The sequence below is a fragment of the Sciurus vulgaris genome (genome assembly GCF_902686455.1).
Source record: "Sciurus vulgaris genome assembly, chromosome: X".
Classification (NCBI taxonomy): domain Eukaryota; kingdom Metazoa; phylum Chordata; class Mammalia; order Rodentia; family Sciuridae; genus Sciurus; species Sciurus vulgaris.
In genome coordinates this window covers 79,667,401-79,694,136 of record NC_136471.1, presented here as the reverse complement: position 1 = coordinate 79,694,136, position 26,736 = coordinate 79,667,401, and the positions used below count along the sequence as shown (strand labels likewise).

The following is a 26,736-nucleotide window of genomic DNA, read 5'->3' as shown; positions in this document are numbered from 1 at the left end:
CCCGTCCTGCATCTCAGGGCCATCTGTTCTCTGCATTGGCTTTTTGGGAAAGTCTCCTTGCCCATCTGCTCTCCTTGGGCCTTAGTGTCTGCTCTAAAGATTTATAAAGGCTGCACTGGAATCTCTTTCCAGTTGTTTTATTTTTAAGGATCAGTGAGGTTTTGAGGTGAATGAAAGCTGTTTCCATTTGACATGCCCAACTTCTACTCCTTTTTCCAGGTGATTTCTTTTCTTCGATTAGACTGCAAATAGAGAAAGTCTGTCTGTCTACACTTGGAGAAGGGACTCTGATTATCAAAGCGAAGATTGGGCTGGCTCTGGCTGTTTTGAAGCCAGGTGTCATCCTGCTTTTTTGGCCACAGCCATATGGTCTCAGGGGAGCTCCTTGGGTTCATTCTTTTCCTGTCTTTCCCCTTGTCTTCCTAAACAGAGTACAGTCGCTTTGAATCGAAGATACATGACTTGCGAGAACAAATGATGAACAGCAGCATGAGTTCTGGGTCAGGGTCCCTCCGAACAAGTGAGAAGAGGTCCTTGTATGTCAGGTAAGTTGCCCTTCTGGGCACCAGGTCTGGTGCTGGATGGGAGCAGCTCTGCACCAGCCCAGCCCTTCTTGTTTAACTAGTGGGGTAGGGAGTGTGTACTCCCAGTACTAAAATAACAGTTCACACTGTATGCTCAGGTTGTGTATTTTATGGTCAGTATCTCCTCCCTTTTGTGAGTTGGCTTCTTCCTTTTCACTCATGAATGACTCAGTATGGGAAAATTTCAGTTTGCTCTAATTGTAAAAGACTGTTGGGTGATTGTTGCTAGTCAGCATTCAAATAGCACTCGAATGTTCAAAGTACTTTGCTTGCAATCTGTGCTCTGAGGGGAAAACTTGGCACCCCCCATCCCCTTCCACATATGCATAATAGACATCAGGATTTGTATCTGAGCATATCAACTATCACAGTGTTCTAGTACAAGGTTTCTTTTAAGAGACCAAAGAACTGACAGGTTGTTGCATTCTGGGTATTGCATTGTGCTTCTATTCCCCTCTCCACCCACTACACTGGTTTGCTCTCTCTGTGAATCATGGGACAGGATAGAGTGTGTTCCCTAGGAAGGTGGGGTGGAGGGATCAGATATATAACATTGAACTGTAAGTCACTTGGTGATAATGTCAAAAGTTGAGCTTCTGACCCTAAAGGTGCAGTATACTACTGTGTCAGATCAAGGTACAAACTTCCCAGGTTGTTGGACTGATAAAGGAACACTGTGAACTAACTCCTCTCAGAATTAGGGCTAGTTTCCTTCTTCCTGCCCTGACTTCCTGGCAAAACTCCAACAGAATGATTACAAGTTCTTTGTATTTCTCCAAGGGCACAGCCCTTAGGGAAAGAGATGGTGGGATTACCAGAACTACTTTAGATATCCGCTGAATGCTTAGGTGTGGGGTTGTCTTAAACTCTTTGGTTGAACTTTTTCTGGTGGCCTCTGATACCTGTTGGGGGCGGGGAGGCTGCATTTGCCAGTTGCCTGGCAACATGACAATTGCTCTTGTCCTTGGGGTGTGAAATGACGATAGCTAACCAATGTCATTGCTAATTGCAGTTCTCACAGTGCTTGCTTTTCTTTTTCCCCAGTTGGTAGTCCCTGACCCTATTGCTGGGAGCAGAGCTGAGGGAGCCCCTCTCTAAGCCCAAAGCCCACTAGAACCCTTTGAGTTCTTTTCTAAAGTGAACCTTTAACTCCACTCCTTGTGTAAAGAGAGCATTTGCTGCACTCATCTCCCACTGTGAGGGGAGGAGAAGGGTAGAGAGGGGCTGGACTAGGCACCAGCCATGTTTCCAGTCTCCTCCTTGGCAAAGAAAGGCCTGTCTGCTGTCACCAAAGCCTTTGCTCTGGGTTCTGCAGCCTAGACACTGGACCACTGATGGAGAAAACTAGAAATGTGCTGTCACCCCTGAAAATGGGTAATACTTGTGTGACTTGGTCAGGATTGTTCCGTTCCTGTGCTTCCAGCCCCCGCAGATGTGGCACTCCAGTGTGCGTGGGAAGCTGCTCTTTAGGCAAGACAGTTTCTTCAGAGAGCTTTATTTTTAGATTTCCCCTCTCCGCCTATCCTGGGCTAGAGCTCTCCCTGCCTGGGCAGGGGGAATGGGGCATTGGTTCTCAATCTGGAGCACCCTTCTCTGGCCCAGGCAAGGGATATGTTCAGTCTATCTGGGGAGGAGAGGAGACTCTGTTTCTAGAGAATCCATTTATATAATCTGCCTTTAACCTTGTCTAGATAACATCTGTATCCTCAGAGGGAAGTAGATATGGTTTAGAATAGAAACTGTTTGTGATCACTAGACCTAATTAGGGGAAATAATGCTTTATGGCTAAAGCAGTGAGCTAAGGCTCTTTCCTGGCTAACCCCTGTATTAGACTGGTTTGCTCTCTTCCCTTCCATTCCTGTTTTTGACCTTTGACTCTATACTTGGTTTCTTTTCTTCTACATGTGAATATATTTAAACTTCTTCTATTCTCTTTTTATTAGAGCTTCATACTTATATATAGTAGTTGAATTAATCCTGACAAACTCATACATGCGTGGAAATCTGTTTTCAGTTCATCATCCCCCAATTTTCCCTCCCATCCTTCCCCTCTACCATTCTCCTTTCCCTACTCTGATAGATTTTCTTTTACTCAGCTATTAATTTATATTTGATTGGTTCTTTATGTTATTCTATCCTTCTCTCCCCCTTTCCTTTATATTACTCTTGCTTCTGCATATGAGAGAAAACATTTGACCTGAGTTTCTGAATTTGGTTCATTTCACTTGGCATGATATTCTCCATTTTCATTTATTTACCAGCAAATGCCATGATTTCATTCTTTTTTATGACTGAGTAGAACTCCATTGTATGTTTGTATATGTATATACCATAATTTCTTAATCCATTTGTCTATTGATGGACATCTTGGTTGACTTCATAATTTAGCTATTGTGAAAACTTCCATTCTTTTAATTTTATTTTTGGTACCGGGTATTGAACCAAGGGATGCTTTACCACTGAGACACATCCCCATTCCCCCTCTGCTTTAAATTTTGGGACAGGGTCTTGCTAAGTTGCTGAGACTGGCTTTAAACTTGGAATCCTTCTGCCTCAGCCTCCTGAGTTGCTGGGATTATAGGCACCCAACTAACTTCTTCCATTCTTAAAAAAAAAAAAAAAATTTTAAAGGAAAGTCCCTTAAACCATTGTCTCTCTTCTTTTGCTCACTGCATTTACCAAATTCTGTGCCAGGAAACACTAGTATTTCAAGATGTTAATATGTTAATAGGTATTGTATGAAATATCAGTGCTTCAGTGAGTTGGGGAAATGCAGACTTAAACAGGAAAACTGAATGCTTTACTGTGATTAATGTCCAGGAAGAACTGTACTAGACAATGTTTCTCCCAAAAGATATGCGCACAGGAGTCTTATTTGGAAAAAAAAAACAAAACAAAACTGTGTTAACATCCAGGTTGGTTCCAGAGGAGCAGATGCTGGACTCTGTCAGGAACCAGCAGTGACCTCTTGGTCCTTAAAGTCAATGACTGACCTGGGTCTGACTTCTTCACCACATGTTTTTCATGAATTTCCTTCTTTTTTCTTTAAAGGCTCTTTGCTTACCTTGCTGACCAACCCTCAATACTTTTCGTTAGCTTTGCCCCTGAAATGGTAATGTCATTTATTTTCACATTTTTAAATCCTGTTGTGTAAACGGCAGTCCTGACCTCTTTACTGAACTCCAGACCTGCATATCAACAATTTGCTGGACATGTGCATAAATAAATCTGCCCTTCCAGTGCCTCATTCAAAATGGACTCTCCTCCCTACCTTCTCCTCCTTTTCCTCCTCATTTTCCTTAATTTAATTGCCTCACCCTATCATGTGGAAAAGGGATTAGATTTGTTCTGTCACCCAAGGCACATTTCAATTCAACATAAGAAAGAGCTCATGATGAAAACTGTCTGAAATGGAATGGACTGCTTCTGGAGAGAGTAAATTTGGTCTTTTGTTACTGGAGGGGTTACAGAAGAGGCTGGGTGACCATTTTCCTGGGTATTGCAGAAGGCTTAAAGCTATAACAACAATCTGGACCTGATGTGTTCAAATTTCAGTAGTTCTTCAGTGTCTTCAGATTAAAGATGAATAAACATTTAGGGACAAAGACCTATTATATGCCATGATCTTTGTTATTCTCGTTAAATGATTTTTTAAAAATTTTAATAGTTCTATAGAGTAGCACTATTGCTGTTTTATGGATGAGAAAACTGAGAGAAGTTCTCAAACTGGAATTTGAACCAGGTTGCTCTGACTATAAAGTATGCTTCTTTCAGCCTTTCCCCAGCTTGCTGGTAGGAATTGACTGGAATGCTAGTAAAATTACATATTCCTAGACTTCTCTTCTGGTGAGTTGGATTCACCAGGGTTGGGATTTTTAGTACTGGGGATTGAACCCAGGAGCACTATTCCATGGAACTATATCCCCAGTCCTTTTTATTTTGAGACAGGATCTTGCTAATAAGTTGCCCAGGCTGGCCTTGAACTTGTGATCCTCTTGCCTCAGCTTTGTAGGTAGTTGAGATTACAGGCATGTGCCACCATATCTGGTGAAATGTATGTTTTTAACAAGCAATCAGAATGCTCAGGAGTGACTGCTTATGTACCACAATACACATTTATTTCTATTGTTAACTAAACATTGCACTTTTTAGCTCCTACTGTGTGGAAAGCAGTGGAGCACAGGACTAAGGATTTGGGCATGGTAGCAGGGGTGGAATCAAGGAAGCAGCCATGTGGTCCCTGCTGTCCACCCAAAAGAGGTCAAGCAGCCCATGGGTAAAATGAAGGCACCTTTTTCAGTTTGGGTTCTCCAATTCTCTTGTTGTTTTCCCTTCTGACATGTTTCTCCTCCCTTTCCTTCCCCTGAGTATCTATCTCCCTCTTGTATGCACGGATTTGCAAAGCTATTTTGAAGTAAGTAACACCCTCTTACAGCTGCACTGAGGCTATAATAGGTGAAGCCCTAGGAAGCTGCAACTGTACGAACCATCGGGGCAATGGGAGTTTTGGAGTAGGAGCAGGAGGAAGAAGGAAAGATAACAGTGTTTGGGAAATGAGACTTGGCTTTAAAGTCACCAGAGACTTCATGAGAAAGGCCTTCCACACGCTTCATCATGCTAGAATGGCTTCTTAAATGGATGAGCATGGTGAGCAGAGCCCCTCTGCCTAGTAGGAATTTTGCTCTGCTAATGAATTTGTCCACTGGAAGAGACTGCAGCAATTACCTGTATTAAGCCTCTGGCTCAGAGTTGGGCAGATTAGGTGCTTCACTCAAGCCATTGGCATGTGAAGGCAGTGCAAGCATGCTGGGAGGCTAGGGTGCCAGGGATGACTTTGATTTTATTTATCTATTGGATGAAGGAATGAATGAGTGAGAGACCTGTCTTCTAAAGGTTGCCAATAAACTTGATAGTACAGTTGTAGAAATAACTCTTGAAAGTCTGTTCAGAACAGCCTGACCACATTCATTGAAGCCCCAGGACAGAATTCAGGCAGTCTGGGAGTCCTGGCCAGTCTTCTTCCCATCCTAGGAAGAAAATCCTGTTGGGGCATCTGTACTCTTGATTTGAGAAATGATGTCAGAACTAAAAGCTTGGTCATCAAGGAAGGCTGGAGAATGGTCTTTCCTATCACTAGCCAACATTGCTTTGCCCAGGGTTATACTTGGCAGGGCCTGATTTGGGCTTATTCATTAATGAGCTCACTTCAGTGTGGATTAAGATGTCAGCAAGGCAATATTGCCAGGCTTCACTGTTTGACAGAATTTAAGGGTGATGATAATATGATTTTTATTTTTTGGCATTGCTGGGAATGGAATCCAGGACCTGGTGTGTGGTAGGCAAGCATTCTACCTCTGTGCTACATAACCAGCCTGATAAGCATCTTTAAAGTAACAACAATAGGACTGAAGATGTTGCTCAGTGGTGGAGCACTTGCCTAACATGCATGAGGTCTGAGTTCCATCTTCAGTACTGCAAAAAGTGAATATGCAGTTTTCTGCATCAGTGACTTATGGAACTGCCTGTTCCCAAACACCAGTCCTGAGCCTATTCTTGAAATTGCTCAGCTCATCCCATCCCATCATCTGCAGGTGGTGTGAGCTCTAAATGGTCACACATTATGGGTAGATTGGTCTTCTCCAACTCCATAGTTACCCTTTGAGGCCTAAAACTTTGAAGGATTGTGCTCTTACCTGTTCTCTATGTATCCTTCTACAAGATGCATCAAGGAGGCATGAGCACTTGGGTTTGGGATTTTAGGCTGCTCCTTGGATGATGCTAGAAATTTTAACTTCTTCAACAAGGTCAAAGCCTAATGACTGACCACTACTTTTTGATTTTCTGTGCTTGCCTTGTAGCAACTGGGCAAGGGATGGGCTGCTTGGTCTTCAAATAATGTGCCCTTTATCCAAAGGAAGAAAGTGATGCATGGTTGGCAAATAAAATCATGTATATTCAAAAGAAAGGAAGGAAGGAAAGGAAGGAGAAGAAGGTATGAAAGAAAGGTGTCTTAGACCCCAGCTGCTATGGGAGAAAAGCACAGTAGGGGGACATTCTGAGGGATATTAATGGGGAGGGAATTCTGTGTAGTAGCCTGGTCTCATCCACCATTCAAAAGCATTCAGAACCTCATAAGGAACATAAGGTTGTAAAGGGTTTTCACTTTGGTGATATAATATGAAAGTTCAAAAAAATATAAGAATTAAACTGCAATAAATTGAAAATTAAAGAAAGGTGGCTCCCAATGGTATGGTAGAATTTGGAAGAAGGAAATTTAGAGTGGGATAGGTCACAAAGCAGGGAGGGACTTGGGCTGGGCCTCAGAGGAGTTGCTGAGGGGCCAAGGGGACCAAAAGGGTATCCCAGGCTAGACAGAGGCCAGAGCCACAGGTAGGGAGGTGGGCACAGTGCTAGGTGAGCTCAGTGGAAGAAGCCCCTTGCCTTTGAGTCTGTTAGAGCTAAAATTTTCTTCTTTGCTTTGCATTGAGAAACCTGCCAAACCAGTTCCCTTGTTAAATTGCCATTTTCGTCGCATTCCTGTTTACTGGGACACCACGGTGACTGTGCCAGGTGCTTATGATTTCTATGTATCTTTCAGACCCAAACCTCACAATTTAGGATCTGAACTGCAAAGACTTTGCTTTGTAATCTGTTTACTTGGAGCTAACTGTATTCTTGCTTTCCCATCAGCAGAGAGGGCCCAGCTGAACGGAAGATTGGCAAAGTCCCTGAGAACATGTGCATTATCCCTGTGGGCGGGCACATGTCTCTCTTAGGGAATATTTGAAAGGTCACTTCTTAAGCAACATAGCTTTTGAGACCTTTGGGGATGCCCTTTCCTTCAGAGGGTGGAGGGAGCGGCAGTGGTTTTGAAAGTTGGAGTGCTGAAGACCAGCCCTGGGACTCAAGGACTTGGGGATTCGACTCAATCGGGGAGTTGCATCCATCCTTGATTCTCATGGTGATGGGATGGCTCTGGAAGGCTTTGTTGTTGCCTGCTGACACTTTTGTTTTCCCTGAACCCTACTTTTTGCCCCACTCTTAAAATTCTTTCTTTCCTTTCTCTTCTTCTCTCCCCCCTCCCCTCCTCTCCTCCCCTCCCCTCCTCCCCTCCCCTTCCCTCCCCTCCCCTCCCCTCCCCTCTCCTCCCCTCCCCTCCCCTCTCCTCTCCTCTCCTCTCCTCTTCTCTTTGTCTTTAATGTTTGAAAAGTTTCAGGAATACCCAGGTTCTGGCTCTCCCTGGCTTCTTAGAGGTATATGGCCATAACTGATGAGGAGCATGTTCAAGGCTGAGAAGCCTGAGAAGCTACATGGAGCACTGAGGCTGTAGGCAGGGATGGGAGAGGTGGGGAGTGGTATGTAATATTTCCAAAAGCTTCTTCCTCTCATGACATAGTGGTTCCCACTGACCTCAACAGTCCTTAACTCAGAAGCCTCCATGAAATTCTTTTTATCTAGACCCAGAAAGAATAAGGAGTTTCTTAGGTTTCTAGTCTCCTAACACACCCTTTTGTCAGATAAGCTGATATGTACATACACACAGGGTGAGACCAAGGTGGCAGATTGGTTAATTATGGCCTTTCTTTACATGTGTGGAGACAAACAGGTTTTGCTTTCTCTTTGCTGGCTCACTCTTTTTGAACCAGAAGTTGAAATGATCTGTGGCTGTGTCATCTGTGCCTTGAATTTGTAGGATTTTGGTTCTGGGATAGTGGTTCAGTCTGGCTTTAAAAGGACAGTATCTACCTTGACTTTCTTAGAACCTGTCCTGAGGATAAAGAGGGAGAGGGAAGAGATATCAGTGAGTGAAGAAAAAGGCTCCTTTTTCTTCACATCAGGCCTAACAGGAGGTGTTTGTAAGAAGGTGCTAAACCCTGCCACTTTCTTAGGATTCTAAGCTATTCCTGACAATCACTGATAGACAGCCACAGTTTAGCATGGTTCTTAAAGAACTTAAGAAGATGATTGACAGATTTTTAAAAATTTATTAAGGCCTAATTTACACACTTTTTTTGTTTATATGATGTATATGCCATGGGAGATTGACTTTAATACTCATGGTCTTTTCTTTTTTACTGAGTTCATTTTCCACATGAAAGTTTAGCCTGATAATAATGAAAAGTTGAGGCAATGATCATTCAGACCTACTATGTGAATGTCAAACTCTTTAGCTAGACAGACAATCCAGGTGGGCCACAATCAGGCCCTACCCTACCATTCTTTGTGGCCCAGCCAGCTGTGGACAACCTGATGATCCTTATGTTTCTTGCCTCCAGACCTTTGCCTCTGTCTAGCTGGAAGCATCTCTCCCTTCTCTGCCTTTAGAAATCCTTGAACCTTGGTTAAGACCCAAATCAAAAAAGTTGCCTTCTCAAATCAGATGTGATCTTTCTTCTCTGTGAAGGCTTTGATCCCTTGGTTTGCCCTTTTGTGCCTCTATCTACAACATACTCAGCCTACTCTAACTTCTGTCAAACAGCAAGCTCCACAGTTCAGGGGCTGACTTTGCTTTTCTATCTCCGGTGTATCCAACACAGTGCCTTACAGTAAGAAGACCCAGTAAATAAATATTTAAATAATGTAAGAGTGGTATTTTCTAAACATAGCTGAGTGGAAAATTAGCTTCTTAAAAACTACTTATGACTATGACTATGACTTAGACCTCATGAGATTGTCTGAGATTTAAGAGTCCTGGTTTGAGAGTTGCCCACCATGTATCTCTGAATGGTGCTCTGTGTATATCTGGGCTTGGCTTTCACTGTTTGTGGGTAAGTTTTCTAGCTTTTAGTACAACAGAATTTCAGCAGTAAAAGAGACAGTGGATTTAGAGAAAATCCACATCATGGGTTTGGAAAATAGGTCAAAATCATGACAAAGAAAGAAATTGTTGAAGGAAATGGGAACATTTAGCCCAGTAAAGAAACTAAGGAAAGACCCAGACTCGTGAATGCTAGAGCTGAAAAGAAACTTTGAGAATATCTAAGGAATTTCCTTTATGAGATAGGAAGTTGAACAAAGTTGCATCTGAGGCTCCAGTGTTCTGCAGTTCTTTTCCTATTTGCTGTTCTGATTGATAGAAATTTTTTTTGGCAGTACTGGGGATTGAACTCAGGGCCTCACACATGTTTGGCAGGCACTTTACCACTGAGCCACATCCCTGGCCCAGTGAAAACTCTTAATTTCCCTTTTACATTCTCAACTGAAAATAATATTATAGTTGAGAATTTCAAACTTTGTTATTGTATTTCTAGGTTTTTATCAGAGTCATACCTTAAAAAAACATTTTCCATCCTGTTGTTCAATCCTTCCTCATTCATCATTCATAAGTTCATCAAACAAAATCCAAATGGACTCAGGTACCACTTTTGTTGGAAAATTGGAGTCATACAACTTCCTTTTTTGCATTGTTTGCAGTGAACTTAGAGCCAAACATGGTCCTCTTCTGAAGCAACTGACTCAAACCAGTGCTTTGTGTATCTGTTTTCCCACTTTCTTTGTTAATTGACAATGTTTTTTGAAAATTATAAAAGGAACACATGCTGTGGTTAAAAAACAAACCAAACAGAACAATTCCCAAAGTGCACTGGTAAACTATTGGCATTTTTGTTGGCTTTGATCTGTATTCCTTTTATTTTTACTTAGCTTGTGCTTTGTGTGTTTTAACATAGTACAGTACCTGAAATTCATATTATAAATAAAATATTTATTTTATTCAAACCACAGATGTTTAAAAATTACAAATAATTTGATTCCTGGCATCCAGAAAACATGTTTGGATTAACTTTACCATATGATCTCCAGATTTCTACTGTTGTTGCCAATGGTCAGGCATGGTTCTGTGAGGTGCTAAAATATGTTTTGTGTTTTAAACTTGTAATTAGTCAACTATGCATTCTAATCTTCTCCATACTCCTCCTAATTGTATCTAATTCATTTTAACCCCTTTTTTCTGTCCCCACCCAAAATAGTATGTGCTCAGTTCATGTTCTGTTCTTTTCCTTAAATTTTGAAGCCCATAATGACATTTAGTGTTTCTCATCATCACTTAGAATAAGGTCACTCATCATGCTGGTCTTTGTAGGAATGCTGGCACATGTGTGCCATGCTTTAGCACATATGGGACTCTGGCAGCATGAGTGTATTTGGATATGATTCTGTCATACCAAGCCCAGAAAGGACCAGAAAGGACCTCACAGACAGAGCATCTCTTCATCTGCTGGTTCTGCCTCTGTTGTTACTAACTTGAGTGTGTACATTGAGGGAAATAAAGGGCTTTTTGTAAGAGTTTGGATATTTTAAAATTTCTAAATAATCTGACACTGACTTTTAAAGATTTTGTTTCAAGAACTTTAAAAAGTAGAGAGGTATTCTACTTTGCAGTGTGTTACACCATTCCATCTTTCACTTGGGCTTACTTGTGAGGAAATAGTGTGTTAGACCTCCTGTTGCAGCTGTAAGCCACAGATCACTGAATTGCAGGTAAAAGTGGAATTCTTGGAGCTGGGCTCTGGCCTGTGCGTGCAAAGGTGTGAAAATACTTATGTTAAAGGAGAGTATGAGGAAGAGGGTCAGAGCCTAGATTGCCGGTAGACAAACAAAAACTGGTGACTCCTCATGAGGAGAGGTTCCACTTTTATCCAGGTGATTTTTTTTCCTGAGTGGGGAGCTCTGGTGTCAAGTACCAGCTCAGCCTCCCCAAGGCTGGAGTCAGCATCAAGCCCTAAGTTGAACGTAGAGCTTTGCCTCCAAATCTCCCTCTTTTCCCATTATCCCATTGTATATGAGGACAGATTAATGTTCCTAATGCTCTTCTGATATGCTACCTTCCTATTCTCAAATTTTCAGGGGCCACTGGTCAGGTCTATTCAGGGCCTTTCAAAAGTTTTCTCAGACTTTTATTAATTTCCAACCTCATATTCTGACTTCCAGTGACAACAAAGCTGGTCTCCTCCTTTTCCTCAAGCCTGGATAGTATCACTTTCTTCCTACATTTTCCCATCTTCTTTATCTCTTTAATGTGTTCCATTTATGACATCACAAAATGACACTACAGTGTCTTGTCAGAGGATCTGGGTTCTGTCCCAGATTAGTTAGGTATGTGACTTAGGTTAAATTATTATTCTTTCTCTTGCCTCTGTTTCCCCAAATGTAAGAGAAGGAGACTGACCCAGAAGACTTCCAAGGGTCCCTTGCAACCCAGTCATTATGGACAGTGTTAAGCTTTTTCCATGGCTACTTGGGAAATGGGTCTCTTTTGTGTCTGCAACATTTACCTTTCATCGTTTGGGATTGTAGTTAACTTTTTTTTGTCCTACTTGAAGATATTTGTAAACTGAGAGAGCTCAGTGGTAGAGCTACTTTCTTAAGATGTGGTGGAGCTAGTGTCTGAGGATGAGGATGAGGGAGAGGACCAGTGAGGAGATTCTACTTTGGGCTTCTACCTTGTGTCCCAAAACTGGGAGGAGATAGGATTTGTAAAACGGTTAGTTTTTTCTTATGCCCTGTGTCGGGAGAAGGGGATGTTTTTTTGAATAGGAGGTGCGTGTTTACTGCTTAGGGACTACAAGTAGGATGCAGTCTCCCAGATAATCCCTTTCTGTCTGCTGTGAGGCTGCTGCATCTGTGCTATTGGAATGACCTGCTGCTGAATTTTCAGGGTACCGGTCCTCAGGAATTGAGGGTTTGGATGATCACTTCATCTTTTACCATGTGTTTCAGGGCCCTGTTTGATTATGATCGGACTCGGGATAGCTGCCTGCCAAGCCAGGGCCTTAGTTTTTCTTATGGTGACATTCTACATGTCATTAATGCTTCTGATGATGAGTGGTGGCAGGCAAGGCTGGTGACTCCACATGGAGAGAGTGAGCAGATTGGCGTGATCCCAAGTAAGAAGAGGTGAGTTGGCATGATTATGAGCTGATGTATCTGTCTTATTTTTCTATTACACCATAAGTTGGATGGGAATGATGAATTTGCCTTGATGAGCCTTTTTGGTCTTAAACTGGTACTTGGGACATGGTTTTCACTTTGTAAGCCAAGGAGTAGCTCCTCTCATTGAGCAGCCCACCTGCTACTGAGACCATGTGCTGGCAGTAACAGGACTTCTTTCTGACTTCCAAACAGGGTGGAAAAGAAAGAGCGAGCTCGATTGAAAACTGTGAAGTTCCATGCCAGGACAGGGATGATCGAGTCTAATAGGGTAAGTGGGGACCCCCAAGGAAGTTAGACAGGATGTGAAGAAGGGTGAGAGACCTGGAGTTCAGTCTGATATATAAGAGAACTGGGGAGCACAAAAGAATGTCTCTTTTTCAGGGGCCTGGCTCTGAAATGTCAGAAAATTGACTGCTTTTCAGAAAGCAGAGAGGGAGCACTTAAAGTCCACAGCTAGTCTGTCCCCTTGCACCTGGGTAACTGACTCTGGAAGATGTGCTGGTATTGGCTGACTTGTTGAGGATGATGAAAACACTCATGAGTATCTTCCTGGCTACAGACCCTGTCGGAGCTGTGGGGACCCTGAGCCTGGTCTCATCATCCTGCTAGAAAGGCCTGCCCCAGAACTCCCACCTCCCTTCAGACCACATGAGGCAGTAGTGCTTCTCCATTCACCCCTTTTCTTCTATGAGCTTCACAGGCCAAAGAACCTCCGGAGCAGTAGAGGGAAGAGAGGCATGGAGTAGATGACTCTGTGTGTATCAGTGGCACCTTAGGGCCTGTGTCCAGGAGGCTACAGTGACCTTTGTTCTTTAGGAAGTACCAGTGAGTGCTGTGAGGCTGGACTAGGTAGAAACTTCTAACATCCCCACAACATTTTCCTGTAAACATAATTTTCCTCTACATCAACTTTCATTTAATCTCATAGACTCCATTTGTGTAAGATGGTCTTTTATTTAGCTCACCATTGTCTCCATTTTAGTTTTTCTTGCATGCTTTAAAATCCATTGTTCTGTTTTTTTTTCCTTCTGTCCTTCCCCTCCATCTTCATGTTCTTTCACAGTCGATCAAAACGAAACGTAAAAAGAGTTTCCGCCTCTCTCGAAAGTTTCCATTTTACAAGAGCAAAGAAAACATGGCCCAGGAGAGCAGCATACAGGAACGTAAGTAGCAGCAGAGTCCAGAGAGCAGACCATCCATAGCCGGTCCTCTTGTTCTCAGCTGCCCTTCCCTCACCAGGAGTCTGGGCGAGGGCGAGGGTGTGTGGCTGCACAAGTGCTTATTTCCAGAGTCAGGGCAGAAATCGGCCTGCAGTGGGTGATGTTGGGGCTCATCTGCCCAGCTCCTCACTTGGAATGAATGTTGGAGGTTCTGAGGTGGAACTGGTCCCAGAACCATCCTCCAGGAAGTCCCTGGCACTGGTGTTGGAAGTGTCAGATGGAGCTTTGCTGTGGTGGCAAGGAGAAGCTTTCAGCCAGTGTTCAGGGTTAGAATTTTTTTTTTAAGAGAACAAGGTCTAGGGACTCAGTGTTGTTCTCCTGGCTTCTTCCTCTTATGTTTTCTTTCCCTTAACTTCACTCATCTCTGTCAAGAGAAGAGCCTGTTCTTCCCCAGATTCCTGGCTCCAGGACTACTTCTGGAATCCCATGCACATGCATAAGCACACAGGATATCCACATGGCCCTCAGCAGAGTCACTGTCATCCTAGAGTGCCAACAGAGTGTTTCCATCTGAAAACCCTTCCTGCTTAAATGGGTTGTCGTGGAAGCACTGTTATTCAGTGTTGTACAAATAAAGATTTATTGAGAAACACAAAGTTGATTTGGTAGAAAAAGCTATAAAACTGAACTATATTAACTTTAAGAACCAATTCTGATAAATCTTACCATATTGTATGTCTCAGAAATTAACTATTCTGGCCCTGACTTTAAACACAATATAAGGCTTGAAAAAACAGCTTCTTGTTTGTCTCACTGTGAATTGTAAACATCTCTCATTTACCATTGATCTTGCCGTCTGGGGCTGTTGGAGCTAGCCGGAGACTAACTAGTACTGATAGGACATGACCTTTTCTTTAATCTTGTCTGATTCACGGTCCTGGTATGCGGGGGTTGCTGCTATCTGGGGTATTCCTGATAGACACAAGGTGCCCTCATTCAGACGAAGGTCAGGGCTCATCAACCTGGGGTCACTTGATGACAAGTGACAGAGGAAGTTGCTTCTTCCCATGAGCAATAGGAGGTGGGGCTGTCTGAGACAGTTCTGAGGTGATGTTTCCACAGTTCACCAGATGAGTCCCAGAACTTCTGTGGAGAGCCTAGCCTGGGGAGGTGTCACTGATCAGTTTTCCAATTGGTGGGGGGTGCCTGTTGGGCAACAGGGTTGAAACTGCCCAGTGCCTGTTCTCCAGAAGCTGAACTTATCCAGGAAGCTAGAGGTCACACCTTAGACAGCAGCAGTTTTCCCTGAAGGGTTTAGACAGAGTAAGGCAATATTGGGCACAAACTCCCCGAAATGACAGTCATTCTGTCCACCTACTGTGGCACATGTCAACATGTGTCCATAGAGGGGAATGGTGATTTTAGGGACAACACAGAGACTTAGGCTTTACACTACAAATTTGGTCAAAGCAGGTACTCCACACCTTGGAGTGTCCCCTGTTATGTCCTGTAGGGCTATGGATTGTGGACTCCCTCAGAAAGCTAGTCCACTCCAGGGCCTCTGGCAAGAGATAGAGTAGCACTGAGTCCAGATACTTGATATGACCTGACCTGACCTGACCTGGGATGTTCTTTCTGTGGCAGAGTTCTTCACCCTGCTGTAGCTCTAGGTCTTCATGGTATTTCATACTTCTGTCACTAATGCTCACCTGCCTCTGTATTCTTCCTTCCCCTTGTCTTTTTTCTCTGTGTTTTCTCTTCTCCCCAATTCTCTCCTTCCCTCCCTCCCTCCCCTCCCGCCCCTTCCCCCTCTCTGTTCTTGCTGTCTGTGAAATCAGGACTTCCCTGGGTTAAGTGACGATTATTATGGAGCAAAGAACCTGAGTAAGTCAAATACACCATTGACTATATTTATGGCATGGATGAAGGTAGTGGGGGTGGGGGTGTAGGGGACATGGGTGAGGGTGAAGGGTGAGGGGAGGAAGTTCTTGTGAGAACTCTGTTCCCATGGCAGGAGGAAGGGCATGTGGCTCCAAATGTTACACTTTTGCTCTGGATCCCTGGTACCTAACAATTCCCTAGCATTCATGTCTGTGTTTTCCTTCTGCACCTCCAAGTGGTGGGCCCTGAGCATGACTTCCCAGGCAAGCATTCAGCTCATGTCTAGCCTGTTGTCAAGGGAAGGGTGCCTTTTGGTTGGCTTCTCCCAGTGACAGCACACCAAAGAGTGAACTTAGGAATTACAGCTTTTACAGTCCCTGTAACTAGGGGCAAGGGCACTGAACCCCTTTGCCCTCTGCATCTGGTCTATCCCAGAAGAGCCAGGGCCTCAGCATACAGCACAAATTCTCAGTCTCTAAGTAACTGCACCCATCTGGTGGGAACCTTAGCACCACTTATAGAGCACATATATCTATTGCCTTGTCTTGGGGAAACTTTTTGATTGACTTCTCCATCCTGGAATATAATCCCAAGGTGAAAGATGAAACACCTAGAGGATGGGGCCTTATCTGCTGTCCCTCTGTGCGTAGAGGGATAGAGATCCACAGACTTGCCACTGGGTTCTGTAAGCATGTACTCTGCTTCAATAAATAAAGGCTGAGGGTAAAGAAGCTGACACCAGGGAACAGTCAGGGGCTAGCCATGGGTGGCAGCTCAGTCAGTCCTTCCTGGGGGAACCATGGCATATCATGGTCTGGAACAGTGTGGCCTTGACTGAAACGAGCAGCATCTCTCCATAGTTTGGTGTGTCTGTGTCTCATCTTCATCTGTCTGTCATCCTGGGAGGGGTGGGCTTTGGGCCTCCTGTGAAGGCTGCTCTCTGCTTGAGTTCTTTCCATCCACACTCACAGATGGGCAGGTCCCAACTATCTGAGCCAGGGCAGCTGTCTTGCCCTGGAGATGTCCTTGTTGCTTTGTTGTCTGTGTGTTTTGACATGTATGTTTTAGGGTGGATCAAGGTGCATCCCCCCTCATGCTGAAGCCAAGGTCACCTTCTTAGGAGTGGTGACAGAAGGGCTGCAGGTCCCACTGGAGGTCAGAGCAGTGCTCCCTGGTGACTGCTCAGCCTCTCCAGTGTTGTTTAGCCTAAGAAGTTGTGGAGCACCACATGGTCCTGTACATCAGGGGCTCTGTCTTGGGGGAAATTCATGAGTAGCATTGTCCCTGGACTTCTCTCTACATCTGTCCCTACCTTTTCCTTCCTGCCATTAGCCTTGGGGAAGGCATTTTATGATAGGATTTGGAAACCACCCAAGTTGGTTTGTTTCGTTCAGATGAAGAGAATGCTGTGGAAGGGAGTGAATCTTCTAGTGCCTAGGCAGACTGAGAGGGATCTGGGGACAATTAGGAGGTGTCCAGGGTGTCAGGATTGGAGCTTTGCTTCCCAGTTGGTGGCCTGGATGTGGCAGGCCTCCTGTGGCCTGACTCAGTTGGAAGCTCAGTGTCTCACTCCTGAGCATTTGAGTTTTGTGCTGCATGTGACCTCTCAGTGGTGTGTTCTGAATTGGAGTCTCTTTCTTGTTGGCTTGCAGAGGGAGTGACATCCAACACCAGTGACAGCGAAAGCAGTTCCAGTAAGTGTGTGTCATTCCCCCCCATGTCGTGTAGCTCCACCATGTGTCCCTGCCATCCTCATTCCAGTGTTGCACAGCTGCCATTCCTGCTCAGAGGCTGCTGCTCCTTTTAGCCATGTACACTTTGAGACCCTGGAAATGCTGTGGCCATTCATTCTCCTTGTGGGATCGAGTTTGCCCTGTGAATTAAAGGAGAGTATAAGCCCTGTAGTTCTGGCCAGGACCAGATTTGAAAGCATCCCTGGGGCCCTAGAAAGGTTGAACTGCCAAGGAGCAAATCCCTGCCATGAGCACTGAGGGACTTAGATGCTGCCAGGTTTACAGATTTGCTCAGAGACCAAAAGCAAAATGTCTCTTTTGGAAAACTGTCCTGAATCTGCCTTTCTAGGTTGCAAGGACCTCCTTGCCTTTTGGCTGGGTTACATGATTAGGAAGGAAATTGCCCAGGTTTCCTTGGAAGAGTCCATGACTAGACCATAGAAGCCACAATTTGAACCTCATGACCTTTGGAAACATTAGCCTTTCAGGAGCTGTTGTGACTAGAGGCCTTGAATATTCTACCAGGAGTCTTAGGCTCAGAAGAACCTTTTAGCAAGCATTCTGTGGTTCAACATAGCTATCATTGCCTTCCCTGGTAACTGCTGTCAGCTACTTGGGGACTTCCAGGTGCCTAGTGCCAAGTGGCTTGGCAACTATTTCAGGAAATCCTCATCATTGCCAGGCTACATGGAGCTCCACCATGAGGAGAGAGTAGGCTCAGTGTTGCTCTTAAAGGGCACCAGGACCTTGGCCCAGTCATGCACTACTTTTCTGGATACTTCATCCAGAGGTCAGGTAGAGGGGTGGGTAGGTAGACCCTTAAAAGTGCAGAGCTACAGCTTTGGATACCTGTATAAATACCCAAACTCCTGCCTGCAGGTGAAGGGTCTTTGGCAAATGTGTCTCGACCACTCACAGTGTCCCTGTGATTCTTTCTAGAACACGGGGCCACTGAACATGCCCAACTTACCTATAAGAACAGTTCCAGGGAAAAATGGGGTGGTTTTGGATGGACACTCCATAGCTTTTGGGCCTTAACCCTTTGCTCAGCAGTATTTCACTGAATGAGAGAACCACTGACACTGCCCTGGGCCAGCAAGCCTTCCCACACCTTCTCACCCACTGAAAGCAGAGAGGATCATGGGTCAGGTGACGTGGAGAAGGACCACTGAAGAAAGCAGTTTTAGTGGCTGGGCTGAGGGTACAGTGAATGTCATACACAGGGAAGCAGATTGTGAAGTGCTAACATGTCTCCCTTTTTTGTTGCAGAAGGACAAGAGGATGCTATTTTGTCATATGAACCAGTGACACGGCAAGAAAGTAAGTCCCCTTCTGAGACTCTTGCCTTCATGCTGGTTTCCTGCTTGTGATGGGCTACCATGGCAGCAGAAGGATGGGATTGGGGGAGGAGGAAGACTCAACTCATTGCATATCTAGCCCCTGGGTCATGGTGACAGGAGAGGTCATCCATTGTGCTCCTCTTGCTCTTCTTTTACCTCTGCTGAGATGCCTTCCAAGGAGAGGGTAGATTTATGAGAAAGGCAAGGGGAAGTCTATTTTAGTGGGTGTAGCCTCTGCTAAAAGAGAGGGTCCAGATCCTCCTTTCAGCATCTGTTTGACCAAAACCTTGCTCAGTATTGGTGTCAATGTAGAGATTTCTCCGGTATCCCTTGAAAGGGAAAATGCTCCTGGTTTCACACTTATCTGGGACTTAGATATTCTCAAACTAAAGGCTCTTTGATGTCTTTTTAAAAGCCAGGGGTTGACCATGGATATCTCCCTCTGTCTGGTAGCTCCAGATCTAGCCAGACTTGGAGGTGGGCTGGGTTCCCTGGTGGGGCTTCTGTTCACTGTCTCAATGTTCTCCCTCCGCAGTTCACTACGCAAGGCCTGTGATCATCTTGGGTCCAATGAAGGACCGAGTCAATGATGACCTGATCTCTGAGTTTCCACATAAATTTGGATCCTGTGTGCCACGTAAGAGCCCAGGCAGGCCCAAAAGGAGTGAGGACTGGTGTCTGGAAATTGCTGCTCTGGGATCAGATTCTGGGGCTCTTTGGGGACAGGATGGCCTGGAAGAGCATAGGCAGCAATAGATTCCCCAAGAATTGATGGGGTTGGGAGGACTAAGATACTCTTGGCTTGGCTGCCCTTTGCCCTGGAGAGAAGTTTGGCGATGGTCAGGAATGATGAGACAAATGGGGTAGCCCAACCAAAACAATTTCAATATTTTTTGTGCTCTGACTCAGTGAACCATTTATTAGGTTCACCAACTCCCATGCCAAGTTCCATACCCTCTGCCAGACCCTGGCGCAGGAAGCTCCACCTTTTTGGTCTGGTTTATGCTAAAACAAATAGCCCCCACTGTGTGAGAACTGGAAGTTGGAAGAAAAGTAGGCCAGATAGACTTCTTGGTTTTTTCTTCTCACTCAATTGGAAAAATATTGGGATGACCTTGTGACTCTCCCAGGTGCGAGAGAACCAAGTGAGCTTTAGTGACCCAGCACAGATCATTGCCCTTTGGCAACACAACTTTTCCTTTCTTCCTTCAGATACTACCCGGCCTCGGCGTGATAATGAGGTAGATGGACAGGACTACCACTTTGTGGTATCCCGAGAACAAATGGAGAAGGATATTCAGGACAACAAGTTCATTGAGGCGGGCCAGTTCAATGATAATCTCTATGGGACCAGCATCCAGTCAGTGCGGGCAGTTGCAGAGAGGGTAAGCAGAGAGATGGCCTGGTTAACTGGTACTCTCAGACCGAAGACAGAACTGCTCAGGCCTAGGTTCCAAAATGGAGACTGCCAATGGTACCGCTGCCCAAAGCCACACAGTTCTGCATATTTTCCTCATGCAATTCACACTGAAACATCACCCAACATGGAATAGGGACCTTTAGTTATAAGTGGCCTTTTCTGGATAGTAGAAGCAAAAAGTAGGGCCTGGGTACCTCAAGGATAAGATCTTCTGGGCTACTCTGGGTGGCTCTGGGTACCCCCTTGGCACATATTTGGAATGACACTGGATTTCTGCTTGGGTGGACCAGGAGCGGGTTGGCTGATACAGGTCTTCTTTTTCAGGGCAAGCACTGCATCTTAGATGTTTCCGGCAATGCGATCAAGAGACTGCAGCAAGCACAACTTTACCCCATTGCCATTTTCATCAAGCCCAAGTCCATTGAAGCACTTATGTAAGTGTTCACTGAGACTCAAACATAGCCAGATAGGATGGGGCCCTGGAAAGGAAATGGAGAACAAAGTGACTTGTGCAGGGGTGGGACCCAGCAGAAGCTTGAAGGAAACTGTGTGCCCCTGCTGAGACCATGTGCCTCTAGGTCTGTTTGGAGTGCCTACCATGTGTTCCTGGTTAGGATTTTAACCCTGGAAGATCTGAGGAAAGAGTTGTCCATGGGCTGCCTGAGAGAATAGTTGAGCAGATATTCAGGGAACCTGGAAAAATCCTATGTTTTAATGAAAACATAAGATCTCCTTTGGAACTAATTTTTCTTCTTTCTCTGGCAGGGAAATGAACCGACGGCAGACATATGAACAAGCAAATAAGATCTATGACAAAGCCATGAAACTGGAGCAGGAGTTTGGAGAATATTTTACAGGTAAGAATCCCTGTTGCCCAGCCAGGGGTACCATGGGACCAACCAAAAACCTGCTCCTGAAAATGTCTCAGAGAGTTTTACACAGAGTTTAGGAAGCCTGTCAGAATTTTGGGATGCTTTGGAGGTATTGAGCTCAAACCTTTTAGAGCAATCACGTTCCCTCCATCCAACCATAGCAGGTTAGCCAGTTTATAGCATAAACACTCATCAATTGCTGCTTTGGATCATTGGTGTGTTCATTCTGTCTTCCTGTCCCTACTAGATTTTCAGGCCCCTCGATTATTACTTTGTTTCCCTCCCATCTCTTCCTCCCCCTATACTTTGCCTTGCATGTTTTAGGTGCTGAATAAACGTTTGGTGATGATGATTTCCTGGAGTGGTGTCTGTTGGCGTGTGCATGCACGTATGAGTGTGTCTATATGGTCACTTACTTCAGAAAAGGTTGGGAAGGTAAACATCCCTCACCTTTTAAAGTTCAGTGACATGTATGTGTGTGCAGGGCAGTGCTGAGGAAATTGGGGCTGGTGGTGCTGCCAGGCTCCCTAGGTAAAGAATTCAGAAATACACTCACCCACCTTAGGTCTTTGGAGCTCCCTTTACCATCAGCATCCGTGTCCTTATTTGCTGGGCTGACCTCTGACACAGAGCAGATGTGACAGCCCCAGGAGCACTGCCTTTGCCAGAAATTGTGGCTTTTTGCTCTTCCTCTGGTTAACTGGAATTTTCCAAATCTTTGAGTGAAGCTGCTTTAGAATTACAAGCTGCCGGTCTTATGGTGGCCAAGAGCAACATGAGCTACAGCATCTGGCATGTAGTGGGTGCTCAGTAACCATCTTGTGAATAAACACATTTTCCTGTTCATTGCTACTTAGTCTCACTGTCTCAGAGTTGACTTGTAGCCCTGGGTGCAGGCACCTAGCCAGTTCCCCTCCTGCCCTGAACTCACTGACAGTTGACTAGTGAAGCCAGTCGTCATGCTGCTTCTGTGAGCAGTCGTCATGCTGGGGGGCATTGTAGGATTGTTGGGAGAGGCAGGATGGCCGGGGTTTGGGCAGTGTGCTGTGGACCACAGTAATAATTTTGTTTTCCTCTTCACTTTAGCCATTGTACAGGGTGACTCACTGGAAGAGATTTATAACAAAATCAAACAAATCATTGAGGACCAGTCTGGGCACTACATTTGGGTCCCATCCCCTGAAAAACTCTGAAGAATCCCCTCCAACCATTCTCTTGTGAACAGAAGAAATCAAGTCCCTCTTCCCTTCTCCCTCTTCATTCCTGTCCCCATGGGGAGAACAAATGACTACTGTTCTTGTCCCCTTTTTTAGATATGTCAAAAAAATTGAGTTTTCTAGTCCTGTTCTTTTTTTTTAAATTTTTGTTTGTTTTCATTTATTTTTTGGGATGATGCCATCTCATTCATCATGTGACTGTGCCCATTCCTGCATGGACCTTTCCCAAGCACTATCACAGGTGCAAATCCATCAGAGCCATTGTTTTCATAAAAACCAAGCAGAAACGAAGAGAAGAGAGGAGGACTGATGGAAAGACAGACTCTGGACAGCTGCACGGCTTGCGAAGTGAGCTAAATGCAGCACATGATGAGGTGCTCCTGGGCACTTCTCCCCATCTGTACTGCTGTCTTGCAGCTCTGAATGGTGCAACGTAATGGCAACAGGAAGTATCTTATTTATATATAGATATATATATGTAATTTATATAAAATATATAGAAATTATTATATATATATATTATACACTCTCCTATAATATATATATATATATATTCACACACATTGGGACTAGAAAAATCTATGGAGACTTCGTCAATGGTACTATGTTATTAGAGAAACGCTTTAATTTTCATATTCCAATCAGATGGCATCTTATATCCCACCTGGTTGGGAAGGTATTGAGAATGGTAGAAAGTGCTGTACGGAGGGCACACGCACTTGGTCATTCTCTTGAGAGCTAAGGCTTGCTCTTGGCAGGGTCAGCCTGAGGCCTGAGAGAAAGGGCTTTGGCCTGGGGGTGTGAGGGTTGGAGACTTGACCTGAGAGCAGCTGCTGCCCTGAGGTGCAGTCAGTCCTGTGTGTGGAGAGAGAGAGAGAGAATGGCTAATGATGCTCCATATAAAATTGCCTATTGTTTTATGCCACCTGATGTGTCTGCATGAGAGGTTTCCTTTTTGTTCATTTTTAAGCTGCTGTTAAACCAAAATCATGTTGTGCTACTGTGTCAGCCTTTTCATTATTCCAAATTTTACTTTAACTATTTAAGTGAATGCGTAGAATCCAATTTGCCAATGTTCTAAAGGCTTCCAAGCTTCTGAAGGAGCCAGGCCGTGGCCGTCAAGTCAGCAGAGGGAAAGCGGGGCCCAGTGGCCTGGGGAGGAGCTGTGGCCCTGCGCTGCCACACTGGCCCTTCACTTGCCTGCCAAGGACATGCTGGACTCAAGTTGAGGTTCCTTCATGGGGCCACCAACAGGGACAGGGAGGTACTTGCCTTCCAGTTCTCTGCTGGGACAGTGGAACAGCATTTGACTTGGCCAGCCACGTAGTGAGTTTGATTTGGGTATTTTTTGCAGCTGCTCCATAAGCCCTACCCCAGCCCCCTCACCAACAGCTGGTAGCTTACTGTTTCTTCAAGAAGAAAGTAGACTTTAATGCTGTAAATTTGAGCTATAGAGCTAAGATTCGCTTACTGGTGAGCCGTGAGACCTTGTTGCTTTCTCCCAGAGTCTGATGGCAGTGACTGTGGTCCAGGGAGTCATCTGCCCACCACCAGGGCGGGCAGCAGGTGTGGCCCAGCCTTCCCCCCTCCCCACTGTGCTCCTTTGAAGCCAACGTGCCTCCCTCACCTCCATGCTGGAGGGAAGATGCAGGGGAGAACATAGAAATGCTTGGCCCTAAAGTTGAGCCACTGGGTTAGGACCAGTGCAAATGGCACAGTGTTGAAGATGCTTTAAGCACTACCAGCCAAATTCAGGAAATCTGTTCACAGTTATCCTACCAGCATACTGAGGCTAACTGTAAAGTGTGGGGCCCAGAATGAGGGTAATGAAAGGGCAGCAGCTTTCCCTTGGGCAGTACACTGGATTGAAGGCAAAGAGGGATGAAGTGATGGCCATTGTGACTCTGATGTGGGGGGTGAGCAGGGAGTGTTGATTCTGTGATGGTAACTGACATGTCTGAATGATGCTCGACCCTCCCTCCCTCCCTCCTGGGGAAGAAAAGCAAAGATTCAAAGTAAGCATGACACTAGTTGGTTTACCAGTGTTCCTTCCAAGGAGACATATATTTTTTAATAAACGATAGTTGCAATGAACTGTGACTCAGAGACATTTTTGAAGTAGTTGGGCAGGGCTGATGGGGCACAGTGATGGGAAGAGCCACCCAAGCCATGGGGGTTGAAGGGCTGTCTCTTCAGTGGATCAGCCAGCAAGCCAGGCCATCCTTGGGATGGGTACATCCCCTAAGGTGGTGACAGGTCACTTATGAAACCTGTATGCTCAGGCTTCCACCCTGACCCAGATGCTGCCTTACACAGCGCTGACTTGATGCGGGGGGTGGTCCTCATCCTTGGTAGCCAAATGCTGACATTTTTTTCTAAAAGGTACACCAGTTAGAGAAAGCAGGGCCCAGCTTAGCAGTGGGGATCTGAATGAGGAAAGTGATGAGAAAGCCGCCTGCCAGCTACCAGAATTGTGAGAATGAGGGAGGGGTGGGCCCCATTTGCAGTCTTCCCTGCAGTCCTCAGGAGAAGTGCTCATAGCAGGCATTTCTGACATGGCTGATGCCACCACAGCTCTGTGGAGGAGCCTGAGAAAGTGCTGCCATAATTAAGGTCAAGAACGACAGCCGAATGAATGAGCAACACCAACGTGGGTGGGCTGAGCCACAGCAAGGATGATTACCCTCACTTGTTTATGGTGCTTTATTATTTGCAGGGCACTTGGCTTTCCAACATTCATTTGCTAGAAGGCAGCCCAACAAAAGGGAGTCCCCAGAGAGCTCCATGGGGATTTGAGGAAATTTTAACTCCTGAGTGCAAAGGGAATATAGGTTTTGGCCTACAGTTGTGCTGTGCTGAGACAGTCTTCACAGCCAGGGTCTCTCCTGGAGGAAGTGCAGCTGAAGAAAATTAGGCCCCAGCATGAGAGAGAACTGGGCAACTGAGAAACAACAAAGGGAGTCAGACCATTGGTCCCACAGGCAGATCCCTGTCTCCATTGAGGAGCAAAGTTGGGTCTTTTCCCAGGCCTGCTGCTGATGTCTTGATTTCTTCATCTCTAACAGGAAGAACCACAAATGTTCGTGGAATGATCTGTGACTAAAATATCTGTTCAAACACAAATGACCAACTTTATCTGCAGTTGAAAGTGCTTCTAGAAATTAGCTAAGGAAAGCAAAATCTTTCCCCAAAGCAAGTGTGGAAGTCAAGGGCTCAAGGATGAAGCTAATGTGGTTGCAGAAAAAAGAGGGATTGAGCTGCACGACTGGGAAGAGCTGAGCAAAAAATGGTGGAAACTGAGAAGGGGCCCTGGGCACGAGCAGGAAGGTCGGTTCTAAAGACAACCAGAGCCTTTTCTGCAGAGACAGTACCTTCCTGGTGCCAACCACTGAAAGCCAAGGTATGAGAGAACCTCGTACAAGGAGATGAGCAGTGGCCCAGATGTGCCTGATGGACTCATGAGGCCATTGGTATTACCCACTCAGTCTCACTGTTCCCATCTAGGACTTCATGGCCTCAATTCCACTAATCTTTTCATTCAGTCAGTCATTTCCTTGGCACGCCAGGACATTTTATTATTGTAAGTAACGTTCTGAAGCTCAGATTCCAATTTCCTTAAAAGCCCCCATCACTTCCAAGAGTTGGTAAAACTGGCTCCATACACCTTACTTCCTCCCCAGTGAACAGGGTTCTAATACCTGTGCTTTGCCAGAAAAATAGAACTTCTTTGAGAGTGAAGCCTCAACAGAGCCAGTCCCATTGTGCACAGCATGATGCACGTGGGTGGCCTTTTCCACCAATTAGAATGAGTGAACTACCTGCACAGCCCATCCTTCCCCTACCTTGGCAGGCTAACTGCAAGTGCCCAACACTTTCAGAACTATCAAATGGGTGGCTTGAGAGCAGGCTTCCCACTTGTGCTCTCCTGGTGAATAGCACAGGCAAGAGGATATGCTGACTGGCTTTAATGGTCACAAGTATCTTCCAGGCAACCAAAGGAACCAGATTTTGCTGTCCCACAAGGCACAATTCCCTACAGAGAAAACCCCAAGCTCCTTAGCATATCTTTTCTGCAATCAGGCCTTGGTCTTTCTCCTGCTATTGTCCCCCTCTCCTCCAGCTGTTTGAGTTCCCCTGATACACTGCAACCTCAGGTCTTGGCTCATGCTTTCTTTTTTTGCTTATAAATGTCCTTGCTGCCACCCATCTTGCTCACTCAGAAGGCTCCTCTTTTTGTTGTTTGTTTGATTTTCATAGTACTGGGCACTGAACTCAGATGCTCTACCACTGAACTGCATTCCTTTCCTTTTTATTTTTTATTTTGAGACAGGGTCTCACAGTAGGGCACACCTGTAATCCCAGTGACTGTGGAGGCTATGATGGGAGGATCACAAGTTCAAAGGCAGCCTGGGCAATTTAGACCCTGTCTCAAAATAAAGTATATGTAGCTGGGGATGTAGCTCAGTGGTAAAGCTCCTCTGGATTCAATTCCCAGTATGAAAACAAACAAAAAATAAGCCCCTCTGTCTTGCCACCTTTCATGAACCAACTCCTTCCCCTCCCACCCTGGAGGTGGAATTCACCTTCCCTTCCTGTGT

At 45.2% G+C, this 26,736-nt stretch overlaps 1 protein-coding gene across 9 annotated transcripts in view; it reads left to right on the top strand.

Moving 5' to 3' along the window:
- The window catches only part of DLG3 (discs large MAGUK scaffold protein 3), a 52,080-nt gene extending 27,848 nt beyond the window's left edge, over positions 1–24,232 (top strand). For 4 of the 9 annotated variants that reach the window (XM_079124646.1, XM_079124648.1, XM_079124653.1 and 1 more), the window contains 11 exons: positions 431–545; positions 12,303–12,479; positions 12,708–12,783; positions 13,579–13,678; positions 17,209–17,250; positions 18,559–18,609; positions 19,165–19,266; positions 19,842–20,014; positions 20,374–20,483; positions 20,815–20,906; positions 22,008–24,232. In XM_079124646.1, coding sequence (XP_078980772.1) covers positions 431–545; positions 12,303–12,479; positions 12,708–12,783; positions 13,579–13,678; positions 17,209–17,250; positions 18,559–18,609; positions 19,165–19,266; positions 19,842–20,014; positions 20,374–20,483; positions 20,815–20,906; positions 22,008–22,114 — 1,145 coding nt within the window. In that variant the 3' untranslated portion in view covers positions 22,115–24,232. Of the gene's footprint in view, positions 1–430; positions 546–12,302; positions 12,480–12,707; positions 12,784–13,578; positions 13,679–15,513; positions 15,560–17,208; positions 17,251–18,558; positions 18,610–19,164; positions 19,267–19,841; positions 20,015–20,373; positions 20,484–20,814; positions 20,907–22,007 lie in introns of all 9 variants that reach the window. The other 5 variants (XM_079124649.1, XM_079124651.1, XM_079124650.1 and 2 more) reach the window with 3 other exon arrangements.
- Positions 24,233–26,736: the final 2,504 nt, after the last annotated feature.